Source organism: Carcharodon carcharias, chromosome 14 (genome assembly GCF_017639515.1).
Source record: "Carcharodon carcharias isolate sCarCar2 chromosome 14, sCarCar2.pri, whole genome shotgun sequence".
Taxonomy (NCBI): Eukaryota; Metazoa; Chordata; class Chondrichthyes; order Lamniformes; family Lamnidae; genus Carcharodon; species Carcharodon carcharias.
Window position 1 is genome coordinate 136,159,308 of NC_054480.1, and position 27,568 is coordinate 136,186,875.

A 27,568-nucleotide genomic window follows, 5' to 3' on the forward strand; every position below is an offset into this window, starting at 1 on the left:
GATCCTGGATGGTCATGATCAACAAACAGAGTTCGAAGCTTGCAAGATGGATTGGAGAGAAAGGTCTTCTCTTACAGCATCTCAGCTGCTTGCCTTCTGCAGAAAACAGGGGCTAAAATGTACAAAGGGCTGGCTTGCCACATGACATCCTCTCTCCAACTGCCCAGGGATCCAAATAAGGTGATTGTTCATGTATTCCAAACATAACTTGATTAGATCACATCTGGGAAGCTCTCCTAGCCAGAATCCCACTGTCCAAGTGATTAGGCTTAATAGTTCTTCTACAACAGATGAATGCCTCAGGTAATTTCCTTAATGCCTTGCTAATGGAACAGTAGATGTGGGTCTTTTCACATTTTCTCAGAAGTCATTGTCATGGGTTTTGCAAACATGCTGATTCCATTTGAATGGATTGGAATGTGGAATGTACAGACATGAAAACCAGCATAGCTATCTTGGCTGCGAGCTAAAGTCACTTTTGGTTTCTGTTTAAATAGTCTGTTTTTTAAAAATTCAAATCAGCCGGTGGATTAAAAATGATTTGATATAAAGCATGTTATCATGACACTGTCAGAAGACATCAATTTCTTGTTAGGAAATGGTTACACAAGCACTAATCAACGTTCATTACCTTGTCCAGGTGGCCTGCGTGAGCATAGAGAATGAACACCAATACTTTTACAAACCAGAGAGTACATGCCAGCTAGTCTGATTCTGTGCTCACTTTCACACATCCAGGCATTGAAGAGTGAATCATAAACAAATTTCTCCACCAACTCGAACACTGAGGACTACTGCAATATTGCAACCATCACTCTAGATCAATTAATGCAGCATAGGCTGGGAGTCAACCTTTCTGGTGTATGGAGCTGCTCACTTCTGAGCCAGCAGGAGGGCAACTTTGACTATTTTTAAGTAATCTAATCCAACCACTATGACATTCCAAATACAAGATTATTGTCTCCCTTCTGGGTGTCTGCAGCATACTGCATTTTTAAGCCTGGGTTATACTGTGATTTTTCTTATGTCAATCTTATAAGTACAGTACATCACAACCTATGTTAAGCCAACCTCGGCCATGGCAATCTTAGTGACAACAGACCTCAATCAATCTTTGTGCCAGCTGCAACAACAAAGCATTCACTTTTACGCATTTAAAAACTTGGGTTTCCAAAATCACATTATACTTTTTCAAATCAGGAAATAAATGCTGTCTCAATAGTGGACAGCATAAAATGCACTTGATATGTTAAATACACTGAATTGCTGTATATGGGTATCACTGGCATTTATTGCTCATTCTTAGAACACTTGAAGTGATGATGGAAGGCCACCTCAAGATGCTGCATTCCAAATGACAAAAGCATTTTCACAATTCTGTTAGCAACTTTCAAGATTTTTACCCAACAACAATGTAGGAACGGCCCACCTCAACATGGTGTGTAACTTAAACTTGTGTTTTGGCGGGGGGGAGGGGGGGTGTTGATAGCTGCCTATGTCCTTCTGGAAGTCACTGGTTTGCAAGGTGTTGTCCAAGAAGCATCAAAAAAATTGTGACAGTACATCATGTATATAATAAGTTTTACAAGGTGTGCTGGAACAGGAAGTAGAGAATGTGTCAACAAGGTGATTGCTTTGACCTGGATGGTGTCAAGCTTCCTGACTGTTACTGCATTTGAACCTATCTAGGCATTACAGCCTGATGTGCCTTGTAGGCCAGCATCATATTGAAAGGCTATGGGAAACAAGAAATAACGCATAAGGCACAGAATACTTAGTATCTTACTTGCTCTGACAGCCATAGCGTGTGTGTGGCTGGTCCAACTGAATTTCTAGCCAATGCTGAAACTCAATGCCCACATCCCCAATCCCCCAAAGCTGCCTCATGTTATTGTCTATAAAAGGTGTGTTTATTCCACAAATATAAATACTGACAATAAAACCTGCACATCCCAAGTCACAGCATTACACAAATGGAGTTGGAACCAAGAATGGCAATATATTGAGCATATAATATAGAAACTCTAAAGCACTTGCTTTATGCATCTCATGGTAATATACCAAGATTCTGCATGACAGCAAAGTTGGACACGGGCTTGTATCCATAATTCCTTGACTACAATTTCATCAATATGGTGTTCTTATGCATTTCAAGAAATTGGCACAGCTGATTGCTTGACAAGCATTTGGGCCATGCACGGGGAGCAAGAAACAAGAGGGTGGGAATAACATTTAAAACCAGGAAAAATAATAATCACTTAATGATTTTTGAATGGCTCCTAACTCAAGTGTCTCATTCATGGCATATATCTTTTGATTAAAAATATTTAAAAATGTGGAAATTACGAGAATACACCACAAAGACTATATAACATACTTCTCCATCCAAACGGCATCAAATGATTGCACTTCAGTGAACACCTACAATGTCATATCTTCATCCATATTGTAATTGAATTTTTTTTCTTAATATTACTATGGGACACTGCTTTTGGGGACTGTGTGTGTGTGTGTGTGTGTGTGTGTCTGTCTGTCTAGTTTAACTGAACTGCAGTTAGGCTGCAAGGTTGGAATTATCAAAAGGGGTTAGGTGTAAAACAGGCATTTGAAATGGAGATGGGTAAGCTGATTTGCAACATAAATAAGGCAAAATGATTAAGTTTATTTTTCTTGAAAGTGCTGTCCATAATGATAACATGAAAGATTTTTATATTCTGGGGAAAGTAACTTCCAAAGTAAGGTTGAAACAATGGGATTTACAGATCATAAGGGAAGAAATATATTTAAAGAAGGATAGAAAGCTAAAAACAAAAAACTGCGGATGCTGGAAATCCAAAACAAAAACAGAATTACCTGGAAAAACTCAGCAGGTCTGGCAGCATCGGCAGAGAAGAAAAGAGTTGACGTTTCTAGTCCTCATGACCCTTCAACAGAACTGATCTTTCTTTACAAGGAGAGGGAAATATAAGCTAGTTTAAGGTGGGGGGGGTGGGGGGGGAGAAGTGTTAGGATAGGAGCTGATCATCAAAAGATGTCACAGACAAAAGAACAAAGAGGTGTTGAAGTTGGTGATATTATCTAAACGAATGTGCTAATTAAGAATGGATGCCCTACCATCCATTCTTAATTAGCACATTCGTTTAGATAATATCACCAACTTCAACACCTGTGTTCTTTTGTCTGTGACATCTTTTGATGATCTGCTCCTATCCTAACACCCCCCCTCCACTTCTCCCCCCTCTCCCCCACCCCACCTTAAACCAGCTTTTATTTCCCTCTCCTGGTAAGGATAGAAAGCTGTTTGTGGTGTGGTTGCGTGAGATCTTGAAAGTTACGGTGTGAAACAGACCTATGGGAAGCTTCTAGCCACCCTGGAGAAGTTTGCCTTTCCAGTAACCAAGGTTTCCTCAAAAGCCTTTGGAGTTTCATTGTCGAGTGACAGGGAGAAAGAAGCTGTGAAATACCTCCCTCATAGTTGGTGCTTGTGGTAATATTACTGAATGTTTTATAATTAAGAATCTATTTTGAGTGTTGCCTGAAAGGGCTGTGCTGTTGGAAGTTTAATTAAGTAGAAATATTGAGAGAACTGTTATCAAGCTAAATGTAACTGTGTAGCTGTATTCTCGTGTGTTTGTGTTCTTTTCTCCTGTTAATAAATGTCTTAATTTAATCTTCAAAATCTCTTAAAGTGGTAGTGGACTCATTACTTCTGTCTTCAGTGCACAAACCTTCTCGTAATAAACAAATTGCAAAATCATTGCGATATTGTGGCCAAATTTCCCTTCGGGATTTGCTCAGCCTGGCAAATACCACCTGCCCATATCAGAACAAAACTGGGGAGACCTTACTATATTTTTAAAATTCCTTGATTGGCTTGGAGTTGGTGAATCTTGAGGCTACGAGTCCGAGAACAACATTGAACTCTGGAGTTGGTTCCTCAGGCATACAGGCAGAAATTTAGGAATGTAAGGAAACAGCCTGAACAGACTTATATTTAGTTTTGAGAGAGTAAACCAAAGTAATTTTGACTGGTGGAAACGGGCATTAAAAGTAGAGACAACATATGCAGCTCTTAGAGAGGTAGTTCTTTTGGAAGAATTTAAAGATTCACTTCCTTCGGTAGTGAGAACCCCTGTGAAAGAACATAGGGTTAAAACCGCTAGGCAAGCGGCAGAGATAGCTGGTGATTATGAGCTAGCCCATATCAAAGTGGGAAGGTGAAAAGAAGGCAGGTAGTCAGATTTCCAAGGGGCACTTGGAAATTCTCAGGAAATTTCTCCTCAGGCTAGAAAGAAAGATGCTGAGGGTAGAAGTGACACTCGAAAACTTATATGTTTCCACTGTAATAAGGTTGGGCACAAGAAGTCAAAGTGTTGGTGGTTACAGGAAAACCTACTGCAGTAATCGGAACACACAAAACTTCTGGAAATAAGAGTGCTGGGGGTTCTGAGATGCAGGGGAGAGAAAAACCAGTGGTTTGTGTAAAGTTGAAGCAGGAAGAATCAGTAGTAGGTAAAGAAGTGGGAATATATTCACAACTCAGGGGAGTTCTGAAGGGCAGGTTAGAAATGTTTAAAGATTTTGTACGTCTTTCCATGTGTACAGGGGGAACAGGCAAAGATATCAAAATTTTAAGGGACACAGAGGCTAGTTTGTCCTTAATGTTATGGGATTGTGCTATTTGTTGTCCAGAGAGGGTATTGCAGAAAGGGTGGTAATAAGTGGAATTCATGGAGATGCTGAACCTATTCTATTGTGGAAGGTAAATTTAAAAATTTAAAAGCTAAAGGCGAGGTGATTGTTGGGTAGTGGAAAAATTGCCCATTGCAGGTGTTCAATTTATCTTAGGCAATGATCACATATGTTGGTGCCTACTGTAGTTGAGCAGCCTGTGGAAACATATTCAACAGAAGTGTTGCAGAACGAGCATCCTGGATTGTTTCCAGACTGTATAGTAATAAGATCACAAGCTCTCAGGTTGAAACAGGAAGAGGAAGAATTTTTTAAAAAAACAGGACAAGGATGCTGACATCCAGTTAGCTGGATTGCTCTTTGAAAAGATTATTCAGGAAGAGAGTGAAGCTGAAGTGTTTACCTCAGTGAGATTCGTAGGGTTACAGCAAAAAGATCCACGAATAAAGCAGTTATATCAGACAGCTTATTCGGAAACAGGAAGAATGTATTCCTGAATGTTATTACCTTTAAGGTTATGCATTGATGAGAAATTGGAGACCGTCTCATTCTAGTAGATGAGAAGTGGGTGGTCGTAAATCAAATAATAATCCCATCTGGATACAGAAATGAAATATTGAGAGTGGCCCATAAAATTCCAATAACCGGACAATTAGGAATTAGGAAAACTCGGGCGAAAATACAGAAACAATTCTATTGACCTGGACTGCATAAAGATGTAGTCAAATTCTGTAGAACACGTAACATGTCAGGTTAACCTCAAGCAGTGATTAAACCTGCACCTTTAATTCAGATTCCAGCATTTAAGGAACCTTTTCCCAGGGTCCTGATTGATTGTGTAGGGCCCCTCCCTAAGACCAAAAGTGAAAATCAGTACTTGCTGACAATCACGGATGTATTTACAAGATTTCCGAAGTGATACCTTTACAAAATATTACAGCAAAGAGGATTGTAGAGGAGTTCACCAAATTCCTGACAAGATATGGGCTACCAAAAGAAATGCAGTAGGATCAGGGTTCAAATTTCATATCACAGCTGTTGAAGGAAGTAATGAACAGCATAGAAATACGGCAGTTTAAGTCATCAGTCTATCACCATGAATCACAAGGTGCTTTAGAGAGATGGCATCAAACTTTGAAAACTATGATGATAGCATATAGCCAAGACTACCCATAGGACTGGGATCGAGGGATTCCATTCTTGTCAGTTGCTATTAGAGATGTTCCTTAAGAATCAACAGGGTTTAGTCCTTTTGAATTAGCCTATGGTCATGAAGTAAGGGGACCACTTAGGTTGATTCAGGAGAAACTAGTGGCTCAAAGTTCAGAAACTACTCTCCCAGATTATGTGACAAAATTCAGAGAAAGATTGAACAAAGCATGAGAGTTAGCTAAAGAACATCTGAGCAGGTGAAGACGACAAGTGCAGATAAGAGGGCAAAAGCTTGTAGTTTTGTTGCCGGTAGAGAAGATGTTAGTCTTGTTGCCAGTGTCAGGCAAACCATTAAAGGCAATGTTTAGTGGGTCTTATGGGATTGAAAAGAGACCAGGTAAAGTAAATTACTTAATAAATACTCCAGATAGAAGAAAGCAGAGGGTGTGTCATGTAAATGTGTTTAAAAAGTACTTTGAGGGGGAAGATAACCAGAAGGAGGTATTAGTGGTGGTAGATAAGTAGAAATGAAGGATTCAGAAATTGATTTTTCTTAATTAAACTGGATGATGAAGAGTGCTTGAAAATTTAAATGTAACGCTGAGTTACCTTCTGGACAAGTATCAAAGTGATTTGGAAAAACTATTGCAGTCACAAAAAGCTATTTGTGGGAAGAAGCTGGGGAAAATCAATTTTGCTATGCACAATGTAGATGTGGGGGATTCAGTTTCAATAAGGCAACATCCTTATAAATGAAATCCATTAAAATTAGTTCAAGTGCAAAAAGAAATCAAATTCATACTTCAGAGTGACATCAGAGCCTAGTTGCAGTAACTGGAGTTCACCTATTGTGATGGTGCTGAAAGCTGAAACCAGATGGAACAAAGACTGTGTGTGGATTGCAGAAAAGTAAATGCAGTGACAAAAGCGGATTCATATCCAATTCCGCAGTTGGAAGATTGTATTGAGAAAGTGGGACCATCAAAATTTATCACAAAGATTGACTTGCTGCAAGGATATTGGCAAGTACCATTATCAGAAAGACAAGAGTTATGCCATTTGGTATAAAGAATGCACTAGCAACATTTCAAAGATTGACAAAGTAATTGCAGGGCTGAGCAATCGCGTGGTTTATATTGATGACTTGGTAGTTTTCAGTCAAGTGTGGGAGGAGCATTTACAACATCTAAAAGAACTGTTTGATTGACTGCAAGAAGCTAATTTGGTGGCGAATTTGGCTAAGATAGAATTTGCAAAAGCACAAATTTCACACCTAGGCCATATCATTGGATATGGTTAGTTGGCCCCATGATCTGAGAAAGTAAAAACCATCGTGAATTTCCAGTTCCTAAAACAAAACAGGAAGTTTTGAAATTTCTAGGCATGAGTGAATTTTATCAGAAGTTTGTACCAAATTTTAGCAGTGTGGTTGCTCCATTGACTCAACTATTAAAAAACAGGAAATTTCAATGGACACAGGAATGTCAGAATGCATTTGACAATTTAAAAACTGTGTGGACTACTATACCAGTTTTGGCAGTATCTAATCATGCCAAGCAGTTTAAGTTGGCAATTAATGCAAGTGATTTGGGATTGGTGCTGTGTTGTTACAAGATGAAGAAACTGGAATTTAAAAGCCGGTAGGATACTTTTCACAGAAGCCGGAACAGAAAAGATACTCAACTATCCCAAAACAAACAGAAACAGAAAATGCTGGAAAAACTCAGCAGGTCTGACAGCATCTGTGGAGAGAGAGAGGGAAGAAAACCAAAAGTTAACATTTCAAATGGCCGTATGACTCTTCTTCAGAGCTGAAGTGGAAATGTGATTAAAGTTATACCGCTTAAGGGGGGGGAAGGCAGGCAGAGTTGGATAGAAGGCCAGCGATAGGTGGGGACAAAGGGGGGATTGACAAAGATGTCATGAACTAAAGGACAAAAGGGATTGTTAATGATAGTGCTAAAAGGTGCTAATAGTGGTGCAAAGTTAAGAAAACAGAATGTGACTACAGCAGAACAAGGATAGCATTGTGTGAAAGAACAACATGGAACAAGTGACAGATGCAGGGGATGGGGTGGGGGGGGAAAAAAGGATAGTTTCATCCCCTTTTTGATCCCATTTTCTAAGGATTAATGAATAAAAATTTTTAAAAAAACAAGTGGATGAAAAATAAAAATGAATGTAGAAGGGGATAAAAAGGTGAGGAAGAACGAGAGAATTCATGGTCTGAAGTTGTTGAACTCAATGTTAAGTCCAGAAGGCTGCAAGGTGCCTAATCAGAAGACGAGGTACTGTTTCGCCAGTTTGCGTTGAGCTTCACTGGAACACTGCAACAGGCCAAAGACAGACATGTGTTCATGAGAACAGAAATGGCAAACAACTGGAAAGTCTGGGTCATGCTTGCGGACAGACCTGGGGTGTTCCACAAAGCAGTCACCGAGTCTGCGATTGGTCTCCCCAATGAAGAGGAGATCACATTGGGAGCAGCAGATGCAGTAGGCCAAATTGAAGGAGGGACAAGTGAAGCGCTGCTTTACCTAAAAGGAGTGTTTGAGCCCTTGGAGGTTGAGGACGGAGGAAGTAAAGAGCTAGGTGTTGCACCTTCTGCGATTGCATAGGAAGTTGCCGTGGGAAGGGGATGAGGTGTTAGGGGTGATGGAGGAGTGCACCAGAGTGTCCACGGAGGGAATAGTCCCAACGGAATGTTGAAAGGCGGTGATATGTTTGGTGGTGGCATCGTGCTGGCGTTGGCAGAAAGAGGATGATCCTTTGAACACGGAAGCTGGCGGGATGAAAAGTGAGGACAAAGGAGACCCTATCATGGTTCTGGGATGGAGGGGAATGTGTATGGCCAGGGGCATGGGAGATGGGTCAACCACAGTGGGGGGGAAACCTCAGTCAAGGAAGGAAGAAATACAAGTCAGAAACACCATTTTGGGAAGTGGCATACTCGGAACAGATGCAATGGAGGCGAAGGAACTGAGAGAATGGGATGGAGCCCTTACAGGAGGCAGGATGTGAGGAGCTATAGTCAAGGTAGCTGTGGGAGTTGGTGGGCTTGTAGTGAATATTGATGGACAATCTATCACCAGAAATTGAGACAGAGGTCAAGAAAGGGAAGTGTTGGAGATGGGTCATGTGAAAGTGATTGGGGGGGTGAAATTGGAAGCAAAATTGATATATATTTTTCCAGGTCCAGATGAAAGCATGAAGCAGCACCAAAACAATCATCAACATACCAAAAAAATAGCTGTGAGAGGGGGCCTGAGTAGGACTGGAACAAGGAATGTTCCACATATCCCATAAAGAGTCAGGCATAGCTGGGATCCATGCGGGTACCCACAGCTACAACTTTAATTTGAAGGAAGTGAGACAAGTTAAAGGAGAAATTGTTCAGTGAGAGAACAAGCTCAGCCAGATGAGGAGAGTGGTGGTGGATGGTGATTTTTCGGGCCTCTGTTCAAGGAAGAAACGGAGAACTCTCAGGCCATCCTGGTGGGAGATGGAGGTGTAGAGGGATTGGACATCCATAGTGAAGAAGAGTTAAGGCCAGGGAACTGGAAATTGTTGATATGACGTAGGGCATCAGAGAAATTGCGGATGTAGGTGGGAAGAGACTGGACAAGGGGAGAGAGAACAGAGTCAAGATAGGATGAAATGAATACCGTGGGGCAGGTACAGGCTGAAGTGATTGATCTACCGGCACAGTCCTGTTTGTGGATTCTGGGGAGGAGGTAGAAGCTGGCTGTCTGGGGATGGGAGACTATGCGGTTAGAAGCTGTGGAGGGAAGATCTCCATAGGAGATGAGGTCAGTGACAGTCCTGGAAACAATAGCTTGATGTTCAGCGGCAGGGTCATGGTCCGGGGAAGGTAAGAGGAAGTGTCTGTGAGTTGGCGCTCAGCCTCTGCGAGGTAGAGGTCAGTATGCCAGACAAGTATAGCACCATCCTTGTCAGCAGGTTTGATAACAAAGTCAGGGTTGGACCTAAGGGAATGGAGTGTGGCAAATTCAGAAGGAGACAAGTTAGAGTGGGTGAGAGGGGCAGAGAAATTGAGACGGCCGATGTCACGTCAGCAGTTCTCAATGAAAAGATCGACAGCAGATAAGAGGCCAGAGGGAGGGGTCCAGGTCGGAGAATACTGGATGAAGGTGAAATGATCCGTGGGACAGGGGAAGGACTCCTGCCCAAAGAAGTGAGCACTGAGATGAAGGTGATGGAAGAAGAGGTCAGCATCCTGCCAAGCCCGAAATTCATTGACATGAGGGCGTAAGAGTATGAAACGAAGTCCTTTGCTGAGTATAGAACATTCAGCATCAGAGAGGGGAAGGTCAGGGGTATGGTGAATATACGGCAAGGGCTGGGATTAGTAGATGGGATAGAGTCAGAAGGACAGGAAGGTGTGGAGGATCCTGGATAGGTGTTGGGATCAGTAGGTTGTTGGAGTTTGCGTTCCTAAGCATCTGAAAGAACGAGGAAAAGTTTCTTGTTAAGGTGTCGGATGAGATAAAGAATACAATGAAACTGGGGTCAAGGACAGCTTTGAGATAGGATGAGCCGGTGCTGCTGGAGAGAGAGGTCGAGTGTGTTAATATGGCAGCACAAGGCACGGAGGATGGAGCTCAGGATGCATGGAGAACAGCAGTTGAGGAGTGTTATATGCCCCGGCGATAGCTGTAATCCAGGGTGGATTGGTAAAATGAGGGATGAAGCTTCAATTGGAATCCACGTGTGATAAGTTGGAGATGGAGGCAGTCACTGAGGAAGGAAATAGGTTGTGAAAGCCAATTTTGGTAAACACCTTGTCAAACTCCAGAAGGGAAATGGAAAACAATGGAGGTGAACAGGGCAGAAAAGACAAACGGAAATCCTATCGGAGAGAAGCGGTAGTGAATTAAATACTAAGGTAAAAGCAAAATACTGCGGATGCTGAAAATCTGAACCAAAAACAGAAAATGCTGGAGAAACTCAGCAGGTCTGACAGCATCTGCAGAAAGAGAAAAACAAAGTTAACGTTTTGAGTCCATATGACTCAAAGAGCTGAAGAGAAGTGGAAATATGATTAAATTTACACTGTTTAAGGAGGGTGGGGCAGGTAGAGCTGGATAGAAGGCCAGAGATAAGTGGGGACAAAGGAGGGATGTCATGAACTAAAGGACAAGGGGATTGTTAATGGTAGTGGTTAGTGCTAAAAAAGGCGCTAATAGTGGCATAAAAGTAAGAAAGCAGAATGCTATTAGAGCAGAACAAGGATAGCATTGTGTGAAGGAATAACATGGAACAAGTGGCATGTCATTTCTCTTCAGTTCTGAAGAAGGGTCGTATGGATTCAAAACGCTTTGTTTTTCTCTTTCCACAGATGCTGTCAGACCTGACATTTTTCTTGCATTTTCTGATTTGTTTCAGATTTCCAGCATCCGCAGTATTATGCTTTTATCCCAAAAGAGACTCTAGGTCTGTTGTTAGCATTGCAGCACTGAGGTTTATATTGCAAGCAATTCTTCAGAAACAATTGTTATACAGACCACAATCCTTTAAAATTTCTGGACAAATTTCAGGACCAGAGTGCGAGACTGTTCAGGTCTGCAGCCATTTAATTTGCAGATTATACATATGACTGGATGAGAAATTTTAATTGCAGATGCATTGTCAAGAGTTTGAAGTTGATAGGAAATTGGGCATTTGAAACGTAACAGGACTGAAATGACCTTTGTTGATACCAAGGCTTTGTATATATTGTCATGTCAATGCATGTACCTGGTAGTGCAATAGTTTGTCTAGAGGTAAGTATAGTAACTAATGCAAAACAGGTTGAGAAAATGAATCCATCTTTTAGCATTATGACAGTTCATTTTTAAACAAGGAAGGTGGTGTAAAGGAAGTATCACTTTATTTTCTAATATTACTGTGGGATACTGAAGCAGGCTTATGGGGACTGTAAGATTTTGCGTGTGTGTGTATATATATATATATATATATATATATTTGAAATTTCAGCAGATACAGTGTGAATGGAATTTGCATTTTTAGGTAAATTAAGAGATTATTTGATTTGTAAAGAAACATAAGATGTTTATGACTGGCAAGATAATTATGGCAAAATTATTAAGTTTATTTTTGCTGAAAGTGCTGGCCATAATGATTTTTATATTGAGAAAAGTAACTTCCAAAGTAAGATTGAAACAATGGGATTTACAGGTCAAAGGGAAGAAATATATTTAAAGAAGGATAGAAAGTTGTCTCTGGTGTGGCTGCGTGAGATCTTGAAAAGGTACTGTGTGAAACAGACCTATGGAAAGCTTCCAGCCACCCCGAAGTATGCTGGCCCAGTAACGAAGGTTTTGTTAAAAGCCTTTGGAGTTCCACTGTCAAGTAAGAGGGAGAAAGAAGCTATGAAATACCTCTTATAGCTACAGTGGGTGCTTGTGGTAATATTACTGAATGTTTTATAATTAAGAATCTATTGAGTGTTGTCGGAAGCTTAATTATGTAGAAATCTTGAGAGAACTGTTATCAAGCTAAATGTAACGTGTAACTGTATTCTCATGTATTTGTGTTATTTTCTTGTTAATAAATGTTTTAATTTAATCTTTAAAATCTCTAAAGGTGGTAGTGGACTCATTACTTCTGACTTCAGTGCACAAATCTTCTCATAATAAATACCAATTGCAAAATTGTTGTGATAGCGTGGCCAAACTTCCATTTGGGATTGTGTCAGCCCAGCAAATAACACCTGCCATATCATAACAATATTCACTACTTCAATCCCTTATATAGTAAGAATAAGGAATTCAAGAGAGATTAAAAGCCATTTTTAAAGCAATTCAAATAATACCATGACAAAATTTGAAGTGATCTTTGAGCCCATAGATTATTGCCTTGAAACTGTTCCCCGATATCTTATTTGAGAATTATAGTTTTAACCATATGGGTCTGAAATTCTATTCTGCTTGTACCGTCACCTGTGATGTGTTACATGCTCTTGTTGTACAAGAACTGAGCACTGAAATACTGTATTACTTAAGTATATCCAGAAACAATCCAGTTGATTTACCAGGAGGTTTTACAATAGGTGTGGTCTTAAGAACAGTATGATGCCAACAACATAATTATTTTTAGTCATGAGGTTAATCATGTGGCCACATACAAAACAGTTGCTACTGTTCTTCAAACAAACTTTGCAACATAAATTCAAAATAAATTTTGAAAAAGAAACACTAAAATGCTACAATCAACATGCAAAAAAGAACCTCTGGCAAGGTAAGAACATTATTCATCCCCATGCCTGTGCCTGATGCTCAAATTAACTCTTCCTGTCCATTAGGCCTTTTCTTTCTTTATCAGTTTGTCTGCTTTCACTTTTGGGTCCGCTTCCTGTTTCTCTGCCTTTCCCTCTTCTGCTTCTTATAAATTTCTCATCAAATTCACAACATTATTGTGCATTCTAATTGAGAAGCAATACCACAAGCAGCCAAACAAGCAGAGAAAACACAAAAAAAATCTATAGGTTCTCATGAGGATAACACAAGAGTTTAAACATTACATTTTGTTGCTCAGTTCCTTCCTAAAAAAATAAATCCTGTTTCAATGTTCTGGAGCATCTTCAGTATCAGCATTAGTAACTACTAAAAGCTTCTTAGAGCTCCAACATAGATAATTTGCAAGTGTTGAATGCATTAATATCACCTTGGAACAAGCAGGCTGTCCTTGTATCCTTCCAACTCCAGAGCATCACCCACCCATATTCCATCCTCACTCCAAATGTTTTTGAAAGATTCATCCACATCTTTATCACCTGAAAGCTCATTTACTCCAGCATTATGCCCATCAGCCTCCTCCATTTCATCTTGTACAAATCCCAATTCAGCCACAACACCATATCCCATCTCACACCTCAGCCCCTTGGCGTCAAACTCCAGTTTCCCTGTCGATACAATGATTTTTAAATCCATATCCTCGCCTTCAAATCCCCTAATTAACTTGCTCCATCCTATGTCTGCAATTTTATCCAGCCTTACAAGTCAATGTCTTTCTTCGTTTAGATATCACCACCTTCAACGCCTGTGTTCTTTTGTCTGTGACATCTTTTGATTATCTGCTCCTATCACTGCTTGCCTGTCCCTACAACCACACCACCCGCCCCCCACTTCTCTCCGTCACCGCCCCCCCACCTTAAACCAGCTTATATTTCACCCCTCTCTTTAGATTCACTCAGTTCTGTTGAAGGGTCATTAGGACTCGAAACGTCAACTCTTTTTTTCTCCACCGATGCTGCCAGACCTGCTGAGTTTTTCCAGGTAATTCTGTTTTTGTTATGTCTTTCACTATTCCATTCTGCATTTGAACATTCCACTATCTATTTCTCCAACATTAATGGAAAGCCTTCAGCCACCATAGTCCTTTCACTTTTGGACTTTGTTTCACCGAGCTACATTATCCCCGTTTTCAAAAAGCCACTTCAAAAATCTGTCTCTTGCCATCTTTTTGGTTGCCTCCCCTAATTTTTTCACTACTTCTACTCACTGCCCACTGTTTCCTGTGAGGTATATGGGGACATGCTCATATGCAAAAGGTTCATTATAAATGGAAGTTATTGCTATCAAACTCTTAAATCACCAAACTTGAAAGCCTGACATAAATGAAGCACCTGTCCAAATCATATCATAAGCAATCCTCCTCAAAGTTTCTATCATGCCTTATGTAGCAACTGGAAATTTACAAACCATTAATATAGAAAGCAAAAAATTAAGGTGAAAGGGTCATTTGTGCATTATAAGATCAGGCTACCAGTTTACACATTAAACTGCTCCTGTGCCCAACATATATATTAACAATGCAATTATAATTGTAAATCCAATCAAGATGTACATTTTGCAAGGTATTAACCACAATACCATACCTCATGGATCACATCATGTTTTTTGGTTAGCAAAAATCTGATTTGCTTTCTTTCCTTCCTCTAAAATTTACATCATGTCATAAAATGGTTTAATTATTATATGGAAATCATTTCCTTCTCCACAAAATATCCTAGTTCTGTTTATCACTCATATCAGAATAATGGTAGATTAATTGTACTTGCAGGAAACCAGTTACTGAAATCAACAGATACATAACTGTGGAATTTCAGTCTTCAGCAACAGGAAGAGAAGGATATAGTTAACCTCCACAAAGTTTTACCATTTAAATTGCATAATCCTACAGTTCCAGCCAATGCTAACATTTTTCATAACTGAAAATCTTATTTCTGGAATCAGAATCTTCTATTTCCTATGCGAGATTAAATATCTTAAGTTAAAACAAGTGAAATTCTTTAAAAAGTTAATTGTAGTTATAGCTCCAAAATTAAATGTCAGTCAAGATTGAAACCTATCTGAAACTACCACATTTTAGACTCAAGTATTTATGAGGGAAACCAGATTCCCCAGTACAGGTCAAAGCTGATCTTATTAAAAACACTTGACCTATACATGGGCTGGCATCATTATCACTTTATTGCAGCAGTGTATTAAGGAATGTTGCACACTCAAATTTTCAGTGAATTTACACAATCTCAAATGCAATAATTGGCGAGGTAAGATTGCTGAGATTCCTTTCCGAACTAAAATGAATTCAGCATAATTTCTTGCATATATTCAATTAAATACATCCAAAAGTTGAGAAATGCTACTTGCTCTGTTAGGAAATTTTGCAAAGAGAACTTGTATGTTTTGTACCTTCACACCCTTTGGAGAATAATGGGAAAGTGTTGGAAGGATTAGCAGGCTGCATATTAACCTGTTTGAACTGTGTCATGGACACTCCTTCCTTGGCCAACAAGCCATGGAAGGGGGCTTGAACCTAGGGCTTTGGCTCAGAGGGAGGGACATTGTCTACTGAGTCGCAAGGCCTCCGTGATACAAAGGGGATAGAAAAGTGTTTACAAAATAATATATATGTAATCAATCAAGAGCACTGGATCAATTTATGTTTCAATGAGTTCACCATTGAGAATTGTTACAAATTTGAAATGGGGATCAAAAATGAAAAAAGTTAAGAAATAGGACATGGATGGGCTAAATGTCCTTTTCTCACTGCAACATTCTTACATTTACAAACATTGGACAGATCCTGTTCAAGATACTTAACTCGTCATTATAAGTCTTATTGGAGACCATTGCTTTGGTGCATATTGGGAAAAGTAACAAGTCTCAGTCTAGGCTCGTCATTACATTCAAGCTTCTTTAAAGAAGTACTGATTGACAATGATCTGAGCAAAGGTATCAGCCTCAACAGTGTGTAAAATAAATTTGACCTCAGGATCCACTTCAAAGCTTACCAGCTAACCACAGAGCAGCATCAATGAAAGTTGTTCACAGTTCTTATCTATCCTGTAAATTGGCATACACAGTATGCAGTACAGAAGCTACCCAGAAAACTATGATTATTAAACAAAACAAAAATCATCAGGGAACAAACCATTATGCATTCACTTCAGAAAATCTTTTACATTCATTATGCAGCGGCAAAAAAAACACAAAACTCTGCAATCTTATAGCAGGCCACACAAGGAATAAAACTGTTTAATCAGAAAATAAAGCTGCAAGCAGCCTTTGGGGAAGGGAAAGAAATGGTTTATGAAATAAAGCGCATTAAAATGGCATTTAGAATTTTAAAGAAGATAGAGTCACATTTACATGAATTTGTTGGATTCCATGCTAATTATAACAACTAGAAACTCATGACCAAAACCACAAATGAGAGGTGTAGGCTGAATATATCCAACATACTCTATCTGCATAACGTACACACTTCAGTTTAATTTTGTTGTTTCTCAGCAGTGTTGCTTTAATTCAAAACAGCAGTGAGCTATATGACACTGAAACAAGACACAGTGAATGCTGCCAACTAACTTGAAATTGCTTAGTTGTTGCAATGTGCAGATAGTACTAAACTAGTATGTGCGTTAGTAATGGCACAAAAAGCTCATCAGTGCTGAGAGCAAGTGTCCACCTGCATAAACTTTCCTTTCTACTTCCACTGACTCATAGCAGTTATTCCAATTGTTACAGAAGAATTTACAGCACAGAAACAGGCCATTCAGCCCAATTACTCCATGTTAGCATTCATGCTCCACAGAAGCATCGTTCTACTCTTCATCTAACCATAAATTCTGATTACATAACATACACGTGCAATAAATTTTAGACTCCTCATATTATGTTCCACTAATGGTCTAATGCTGCTGCCACATGTTGTATAATTCAAGTTGAACTCCTTTGCACAAAATAGGCACATCATCTATTTTAAAAGTATTTGATGCTAAAACTACCCCAAGTGGCAAGTTTAGGCTGTTTTCAATTCTTTTTCATCTACCTTCATTTTTCTTTGCATACAATTGACTATATACTCTCCAAACAATTTAACATTCCTACTGGAAGTTCCTCCCACTTAGACGCTTGGGTTCTATAAATCAAACTCCTCTTATCACTTGCCATAATTCACCTAAAACAGTAAAAAAGAATCAAATGTAAAATTAAAACCTAATTTTTGGGTTACCCTTATTCCATAGTTCTTAATTTTCAACTAGAAAAATATCTGTCAGCCATCCACAGACTTGTGAGAAAAGTTACTGCGCATGGAATAAAAAGGGAGTAGCAGCAATGTGGATACAAAATTAGCTGAAAAATAGGAAGCAGAGTAATGATCAATGGATATTTTTCAGACTGGATGAAGGTCTGTAGTGGAGTTCACCAGCGGTCAATATTGGGATTCTTGCTTTTCCTGATATATATCAATGATCTAGATCTTGGTGTGCAGGGGACAATTTCAAAGTTTGTGGATGATACGAAGCTTGGGAGTGTTGTAAACTGCGAGGAGAACTTCAAAAGGACTTAAGTTGGAAGAATGGACAGGTAGGTGGCTGAACAGAGTAGACAAGGAAAAGCTGTTCCTGCTCGTGAAATGATCAAGAATGAGGGGGCACAGATTTGAAGTGATTTGCAAAAGCAGCAAATGTGACATCAGAAAAAACTTATTCACACAACGAGTAGTTCGGGTCTGGAATGCACTGCCTGGAAGTGTGGTGGAGGCAGGTTCAATTGAGGTATTCAAGAGGGTATTAGATGATTATTTGAATAAAACAATATGGAGGGGTACAGGGAAAAGACAGGGCAATGGCACTAGGTCACAATGCACATTTGGAGAGCCGGTGCAGGTACGATGGGCTGAATGGCCTCCTTCTGCACCGTTAAAATTCTGTGATTCACTTAACATCAATCCAGCAAACAGAAAACAGAGTCAAGTTAAGGCTATACATATGGTTACTAGCAAATTAGAAAACGCATTTTGTTATGGACTTGATTTTCCAGACAGGTTCCTTATAAGAAACAGTGAACTTTATTTACAGGGATTCAGCAGCAGTTGCATGCTTCCATCAAGAACCACAACTGGATGCAAAAACCACCCCCAAGGTTCCCCGCGCTTTAGACTGATCCGTTCACACTGTCATGTGATACTACACAGTGCAATAAGTCTTATAGTTATAGTTACTACATTCCTCCCCCTTAATTTTTTTTCACAATTTGTATTTACAAGAAATATATTTGTGACATTACAAATATATACACGGGTTATGAAAATACAAGATCAGTCTCTCAGGTGGTTTCCTGATCCGGGTGGAACGTCGTAGCTCCACGACTTTAGTCTCTTACTGAATCCTCATTTTCTGGAACTGCAACAGTACCAGGTACCTCCTCAGACATAGGCAGTTCGTTGTTATCTACTCCGACAGAGACATCTGGTATATCTATCCTTGATTAATCAATCACAACAGGGACCACACGTTCCACAATGGTTACAGGTGGAACATCGGTTTGTTGGGATAGCTCCCTTCTTCTCAAATGATCACGCTTGTGGGTGAGCTGGCCCTCCACTTCTACATGGTACTACAATGGTCCTGTCACACCAGGTAACTAACTCGATCCACCACCGAAGTTTCATACAAATATTGTTTCACTGACAGTAAATACTAGCTCCCAACTATGCAAATCATGAGTCATTTTTGATTCCCTTGTGGGGGTCATTCATTGTCTTTTCTGAACCATCTTCCATCTTGCCATCTTCTGTCTAACACAGGGTTTAGTCGCATTTTCATTTTGACTTCAGTCAGCCAGACTTCTCAGGTAAAATCTCAATTTAGTTCAGTTCCAGGTTGAGCTACCCTTGCTTCATCACCCACTTGCATTTTGGAAAGTTCCACGGCTTTTCCTTCGAATGCCTCTTTTGTTTCACTCATCTGATTCTTCAGCTCCTCTGTCTCCTTCGTGTATCTTTTGGCTTCCTCCTGGAACCTTGAACATTGCTGCGTCTTCTCTGCCACTGCTTCTTCAGTTTGTTCAGTGACGTTAAATGCATTCTGCTTCTCTTCATAATTTTCCAGAGGCACAAACTTTGACCTGAGGGATCCTTGTAATGTGTGAAGATCTTTCAACAGGTTTCCCTTTTCTTTGCGAAGCTCACTTGCTTCATCTTGAATGCTGTAATTCAGCAGAGACTCGTTGGGTCTCGTCTGCTGTTCTTCCATGTTGCTGTTTAGAGTCTTCATTTCCACAGGTTGCTGAATGGCTACACACTCCTTTTGCATCCTGTTAAGGTCCTTTGACTCTCCAGCCTCATTCTGAAGTGCCTTGCCTTGTTTCTTTTCCAACTCAGGAACTCTTCTGGCTTCCTTTTGAAATCTCACTGACCAATCGAGGTTAATTTCCTCAATCAATTACAACCTAGAAGGCTTGGCCCTTCACCTCCCACTACAATCACAGAGAGCTGTGCTGTCTGGTGCTTGTAATAAACAGATACAGCAGTAATACCTTTCACTTGCATCACTTCACCAGTGAACATTTTCAATTTGGCTGAAGTCTGCCCATATTCAATTGCTGAGTCCCCTCGTTTAAATATTTGAATGTGTGCTCCCCCACTACAGTGGTTGATGCACTTCCATTATCAAAGGTTTTCCACTGACCTGCAAAGTAACAGTAATTGGCTCTGTTTTCCCTACTTTCACATTAAATGGAGAATAAGCATCAGAATTAGTAACTTCTGGTTCTTCCATATTATGTACTTTGATCAGTTTAGTTTGCTGCCTGGGAGTGTGTATCAATCTTGCTTTCCATTGCTTCAGTATGTGCCCTTTTATGACAACAATGACACTCCACCTCTTTAAAACAGCAAGTTTCAGGGCTATGGTTACTCACACATTGGTAACAATTTATTTTCAGATTTGCTGCTGAGCAGTCTCCTGCATATTTTTAAAAATTTTCGGGTAGCAAGGACTGTCTCCCTGTCACTTTTCAACTGACTCTCTAGTTTTTGCGCCACGTCTGGCAGTCTGCTGCCACCCCAACTGGAAAATGGCGTCATTTTTACACCCTGTCACTCTGCAGTTTCCATCACAACCGCTCTTTTAAAATTGATATTTACTTCAGCTACTAACCATCGTTGAAAGGCATCATGGTGCACACTGGTGCAAACAATCCCTTAACATATCGTTTCAGGTCTCTCCAAAGTCATAACGTTCGGTTGGCTGTTTCTACTTCGCTATGTATGTTGCTATGGTCTCCCCCGGGGCTCTTGCTTGGAAACTAAATTTTAACCTCTACATGATTACGCAAGGTTTGGGTTAAAAATGACTCTTTATGAGGTCCACCAGTTCGCTTAAGGTCTTCGAATCGAGAGCATTCAGGGCTGTCAAACTACAGATTAAATTATAAATTTTACTTCTACAGGCACTTTCCTTTTTTCCTCCACCGTTATTTCGTTTGCTTGGAGAAAGAAACTGAGACATTCTATATACCGACTCCAATCCTCTGTGGATGAGTTGAAGGGATCGAGCCTGCCAAAAACTGGCATACCTGGTGAGTGTTTTTTCCCTTTCTCCTGTTTAAAACAAGATACTCCCATTCACTGGGTGAGGGACAGCGCCAGAACCAATTTATCCTCATCGCCCATTGTTATGGACTTGATTTTCCAGACAGGATTTTCATAAGAAACAGTGAACTTTAGTTACAGGGCTTCAGCAGCAGTTATACGCTTCAATCAAGAACCACAGCTAGACACAGGATCACCCCTAATGCTCTCTATGCTTCAAGCTGATTCCTTCACACTGTCACGTGATACTACACACTATGCTCCTCAAAGCTACAGTTGCTACACTCCCTACACATTTTAAACAAATCAAATTAATACCAAGATAGCAGCCAGAAAATTGTACCAGTTCAATCCTTCATTCCAGATATAACCACTACGTCCAATGCTAAAGCAAAAGGTTTCACAAAACTGCTTCTTTTGTTTCAATTTTTAAATAACCTCTACCTCTAAAGGCAGAATCATAGTGTGATAAATTGATAAAGCAATCTCAAGTACTTGCCCTAACTTAGAACGCTTTGATCAAAATACAAACAATACACAGTAGGATACATTTTATTTTATCAAATAAATTGATGTATACATGAAGAAATTAATCTCCAATACTGAGAAATTGCTTCAGTACAATTTATCAAAAGCTAGTTCTCAACAAATATAAAGCATACAATTGTTTCATGATAAACAAAGAAGTTTCTCAATGGATACATTTGCTGTGTAGTGTTAAACAGTTGCATGAGTATTAAAGCCAATCACAGGGACCACTTGTGGTCCACACCTCTGAATCAATGATCATGGAAAACCTGTCATTCTCTTAAGTCTTTGGTCTCCACTGCCTGCTCATTCCCCTAGTGCATTTATTTTCAAATCATCATCCTGGGTTATTAGTCCCTCCACAGCCTCACTCAGACCTATTACTGCAAACTTCCTGCATTAATTTCTTGCAAGCACAGTCCATAAGTCCAATTTTGGTTAACTGTAGGACATCTTTCTCTACACATGACCATGGGTGCCATGCTGTTCCTTAACTCCTCAACTTTAACAGATCTTGCTCCATTTTCAAAGGCCTCCATACACATCATACTTTAACTAGGTCTTTAGCAATTTCTACCATTTCTTCTCAACTTTGGCTGCCACTTAAAATAATTTGGAGCATTTTTGCCTCAGCTCACCAGCTGCTGAAACCCTCATCCATGACTTTGTTACCTTTAAACATTTGCATCATATCCCTGACCAGCCTCCCCCCACCTTCTGCCCTCAATAAACTTAACATGGTTCAAAACTCCGCTCAACTCATACCAAGTCCCATTCACCCATCACCTCTGTGCTCAAAGGCCGACATTAGCTCCCTCTTAAGCAACACTCCGATTTTAAAATGTTCATCCTTGCTTTCGAATTCCTCCATAGCCACCTCTCTCCTGATTTTCTGCAGCTCTACAAGCAGATACCCAACTATCCTCCAATTCTGGCCTTGAACATCTGCAAATTTTAATTGTGCAGCCACACCTTCAGCTGCCAAGGCTCCAAGCTCTGGAATTTCCTCCAGAAACCTTTACAACTCACTTTCCTCCCCTAAGATACTCCTTAAAACCCAGCCCTTTGACTAAGTTTTTAGTCATCTATCCTAATATCATCTCATTTAGGGCAGTCAAATTTTGATTAATAATGCTTGATGTACCTTGGAACATTCTATTGCCTTCAAGGTGCCATAAAAATATGTTGATGCTGTTGTCTGTTACATTAAAGACAACATATAAATACAAGCTACCCCTACCCCGCCAACCATTCCAAACACTGTCACTGGAAATCTCCTTTCACTGTCCTGTGGAAGGAAGTACACACCATTTTGACAGAATGGCAGTTGATCCTTTCGCTTTAACCCTGACCTGGTTTCTACTTGGCAACTGTCCCATGTGGTACATTTAAAACATGAAGCTCTCAGTGCATGTAATCATAGGCACAGATCCACATATGATGGAGCATGTTGGATTATGCCTGAGACCTCCATAATTATTGAATATCAATCGAAAACAGCTATAGAATCACAAATGAGTAAAACTTTGTCTAAAGTATTCCTTAACTTTTCTTTTTTAAAAAACTGCCCCTTGCTTAAAAATAACCATGTATGAAGGCTTCAAATCAATCTTCAGCAGGGACATCAATTGCCACTTCTGGACCAACATTTTTCCGTACATTCCAACCAACCCACAGTAGAATTTATGGCACATATTTTATTTTGTACAGCCTGTTGCGATTTTATACAATTTATATCCATATACATTAAAGCATTGTTTAAAATGCCAAGTTTTTAAGTTTAACAGTCATATCACAAATAACTGTCCCAATACCCATGAGGGTACACATTTTACAAGATAGTTAAACCTATCACAAATCCTAATTAAACTAATATTTTAAAATTATACATATATAATTGTTCAAAATTACCAAGTAGACGTAGCCAGGTGATCAAACACAACCTTACCAAAATGCAATCTTGTTTATTCAGCTCCTGCCAACTAAGGTTTTTCTTAAAGTTTGTTCTGATACCTAGCTCAATGCTGTCACTCAGAATATTTAACACATATTAACACACTACAAAAATAATCAAATTTAACATACTTTAAATGTGTGCCAATACTCTCAATTCTTACATGACACTTGTAATTCCTCACCTCAAATTGATTCTGCCACAACCACAGTAATCATTCATATTTCATCCTGCATTATATTGTGCAAAATGATACCTCCAGAACACAATTTAAATATAGAATTTTTAAAAATCCAATTGCAATACTCGGGTTTTTTTTTCCAGTAAAGAGGCACAGTATGAGAATTCAATCACATTTTCATTTCTCTTTAGCTCTGAAGAAGATTCATACAAACTCAAAATGTTAATTCTGTTTCTATCTCCACAGATGCTGTTAGACCTGCTGAGCTTTTCCAGCATTTTCTGTTTTTGTTTCAGATTTCCAGTATCTGCAGTATTTTGCTTTTATAACAGTATGAGAATTTCCTGACAATGCAAAGGAATGCTGCTGACAAAAACGCCCATCCAAATAACAGCAACTTTATACCGCTTCTACAATTTTAAACTATAAATATGTTTAGTTTTAATCTCTGCATTTTTTTTGTTTAAGATACCACATGTTAAGGCTAGGAATGGAATGGAATTTTTTTTTAAAAACATTTGTCATAGGACCAACTGCAAGCACTCCCAGTTCAGGGAGTGCATGATCAGCTGGAGAGCAGAACTCCCTTTGCACAATTCAACACTGTCTCAAATTCAACTCAGAAGGTCATCTCAATGAACTAGTTAAAAATACCTCCACTTCCCACATCAGTTATCCCAGCAGTTTAAGTGAGGGTATCCATTTATAGGAATTCTGAGCAATGTCTCTCAGACAAAACTGCGTTGAAACCATCTAAACACATTTCACCTCGCACTGTTACGATTTACCACTTGTCCAGAGTAGATTCTAAACCTGGTCTTAAGAATCAGAGTTAAAAGCAAAATATAGGTATTTCATAAATCACAATGTAAATCGACCTCCCTCATGGCTTCACTGAAGCCAAAGGCAGCACTTTAGCTCGTTCATATTCCAAAATAATTAGTCATACTCTGAAATATACAATTATATATAACACAAACAGTACCAAGCTGGTGTTGGATATATTCATTTACAATTTGCAAACTCCAAGTTATAACAATACTTATAATTGGTTCACTGTATTTTATCTAATGAGAATTAAAAATGTATCCTCTATTAGAATGCTTATCAAAACTAGATAACTGTTAGCAATGCCAATGGACATTTAAAGTAAGTGGACAAGTATTGATAGGAAATTATTAAATGTAGTTACTGAAATGAAATATAAAAAATAGAAGGCAACTCCAACATGATGTGCCAGAGACCGGGAACTGCAGGTTCTCTCCCAGTTCCCTGCACACTCATCTCATGTATGCCAATAGTTGAAGGACAGACACTGAACATTTCTGGAAAGGGATGAAGAAAACTCATACAGCGTCGTGCCCACATAACTATACTCTTCTGCAACTCCAGTTGCACTGGCAATTGTCAATTATTAGCGCAGATCAATACAGCATGGAGTCACAATAAAGATAACAAGAACATGGTTCCTATCGTTTAAAAACACCTCCGACTTCAAAACATAGTATTGAAATAGCATAACAATAAAAGGAATGGGCTTAGAAGTCTCAAAGGCTTATATAAACTTTACTAATGTAAAACTGTATCTACCATGACCATTTACTAATGCTGCTGGTGGACAGCCAATGCTTAAATTCTTCATTTAAATGGCTGCGGAGTTGGAGGAAGGCAGAATTTTACACATATACTTACAAATATCAATGCAAACTGCCGGTGACTGATCCCAACTCAGGTCAGTTTCCTCCTTCAAGCAGTTATTTCTGATCACCAGAATCACAGGGCAACCTGTAGTAATTGACTTCTTCAATAAAGGGCAAGCTAAAGAACTTTTTGCAGCAATTACAAAAATTAAAACAAAGATCTTCTCTTGGCAGCGGTCTCACCTAGCTGGTGCACTAGGTATGTCCTGCCCTATTGGCATCAGTACTTCTAAAAAAAATACTGGTGCAGCAATAATGCCGTGCGTAGGGATCATCTGTATTATAAAAGCAATGTTCTTCACCTCCTTTTCACATGTTTCAAAAATTAAACTGGAACACTGAACAATAACAGCAGAATTTACAAGTCTTCTTTGAATTAACTGACTTAGTTGCTACATGTGAACTCTCAAGGTACTATGATAAACCAACAGTGGGTAAATTTCTAAGATTAAGTGCATCATCATAAGCCAAAACTTAGTTTTCCTTAAAAAACTAAACCACTTTTTTCCGACCATAAAAAACTATGGCAAAGGTTCCTTCGATCCATTATCATTTCAGGTTTCACAATAACAAACTCATACCATCTTACCACAAAATCCCTAAACATTAGAAAATGCCTTCATCTATCCAAATTTTTTTTTAAATTTAGCTGAACATACAATGATAGGTGTACAGATAAAACCAAGTTCACAGACAGAACAAGCTCCTTCAGTATCACTCAAATAAAAAAAAATCGCTGACACCATTCATCAAAGAGAAGGCTACAAAAATATATCCCCCGGAACTAAAATGCAGATTACAAAGAAATAGCAGCCAAAAAATATATTAATTTAACTTCAGGCGAAAGAAAAATAACTTGACATGTAAAATAATTAAACATTAAGGAGTCCAGCTGGAATTCGCCTCTCCTTTTCCCAAAACGCAATTTAGAAATGGTGGGCAAAATTAAAACGAGACATTAAAATTACATTTTAAAACACAACTACCTTGAGCTTAAGGAAAAGAGCCGGGGAGCTGTAAACTAATTGCACTGGAAACCCCAGGCCTTCCCTAGGCCTTTCTTGGACTAGTTACCAAATCCCTCGCCTGCTGGAGGAGGGGAAACACTCAAGTGGCAAACGCCAAGATGTGGAGAAATGAAATGAAACGAAAAAAAAATCCTTGTGTGTCTGGATAAACGCGGAATATAACACTCGATCTACTTATTTGTGGGGTTAAATCCCAAACTGGAAAATGAAACCAGTGGTGGTGGGGATAGGTTGGGAGGAGTGGGGGGGGGGGGGGGGGGGAGAGAGAGGAGAAGAGGGGGAAGGTAAAATCATAGGGATCGCAAACAACAAAAAAATAGATGCAATCCAACGTGAAGGAATCAATGATGTTTTTTGTTTGTTTTTTTTTTCATCTCTCTATGCAATCCTCCCACCGCCCCCCACCCAACCCCCAACCCCCACCTCCTCCCGGCCAAACCCATGGCCTTTCTTACCCAAGAGCAGCAGTTTCAGTTCCCTGCGTGCATCCCGCTTGTCCCTGCGAAGCTGCCTCTCTATCTCGGCGTTGATTCTCTTGGATTCTTTCGCCTCTTCACTAAGGCAGCACGCCATGATAGAGTCGAGAGTCATGAAGCCTGAGGTATTTGGGGGGTGATTTTCTCCTCACAGAAAGGCGAACATGAAGGGAAGAGGGGAAGGGGAGGCGGAAGAAAAAAAAATTTTTTTTTTTTTTAAAAAAAGACTCTATGAAGACCCCTCCCCGGGGTTTTTTTTTTTCCTCTCTCACTGTGGAGACATAATCCTCCTCCGACAAATATCTTTTCCCTCTCAAACTCTTTACCACCTCCCTTGGTTTTTTTTTCTCCTTCTTCTTTCTTCAGATTTTTTAAAATGTCGTTTCTTCTGTTGATCACATATATATATAGGTAAAAGAACAAACAATAATAAAATGTCTCCTCACCGGACTCTTACTCACTCACTCTCTCTCTCACTCACACACTCTCTCTCTCTCTCTCTCACACACATACATACAACACCCCCCCTCCCCCTGCTCGAGCCAACTTGACGGCCGGAAGCGAAGGCTGAGGGAAGGGTGAGTGGGGTGGGGGGGTTGGGGGGGGGGGGGGGGGGGGCACAGAGGGGCTAGTGCGCAGGCGCGCCGGCGAGGCGACTCGGAGCCTGAGCGAGAAGGTGGGCGGCGGCGGGGGGTTGGGGAGGGGACCAAAGGGGAGGGCAGATCCTGATTTGACTGACATTGAGTTCTGGCCAATAGCAGCGAGCAATGGCCGACGGCCAATAGGAGGGTGGGCGGGACATCCGCTCGCGAGCTCGGACCAGTTGCTGGCTCGCCCGGCGTAGATGTTCGCGCATGCGCCCGGCGATCCCATTAAGGCGAGGAATGCGAAGGACGTTAACGGAGGGATAGTTGATATGACGATTGGTGTGAAATTTCATTGACTGGTCGTTT

General features: G+C 39.9%; 1 protein-coding gene across 2 annotated transcripts in view; it reads right to left on the bottom strand.

The window, feature by feature from the left end:
* LOC121286813 (guanine nucleotide-binding protein G(q) subunit alpha) overlaps positions 1-27,178 on the bottom strand; it is a 120,093-nt gene extending 92,915 nt beyond the window's left edge. Inside the window, exon 1 of one of the 2 annotated variants that reach the window (XM_041203859.1) lies at positions 26,595-27,178. In XM_041203859.1, the coding sequence (XP_041059793.1) occupies positions 26,595-26,730 (136 nt within the window). In that variant the 5' untranslated portion in view covers positions 26,731-27,178. Of the gene's footprint in view, positions 1-26,097; positions 26,115-26,594 lie in introns of those variants that run through there. The other variant, XM_041203861.1, reaches the window with a different exon arrangement.
* Between the last annotated feature and the right edge of the window lie 390 nt (positions 27,179-27,568).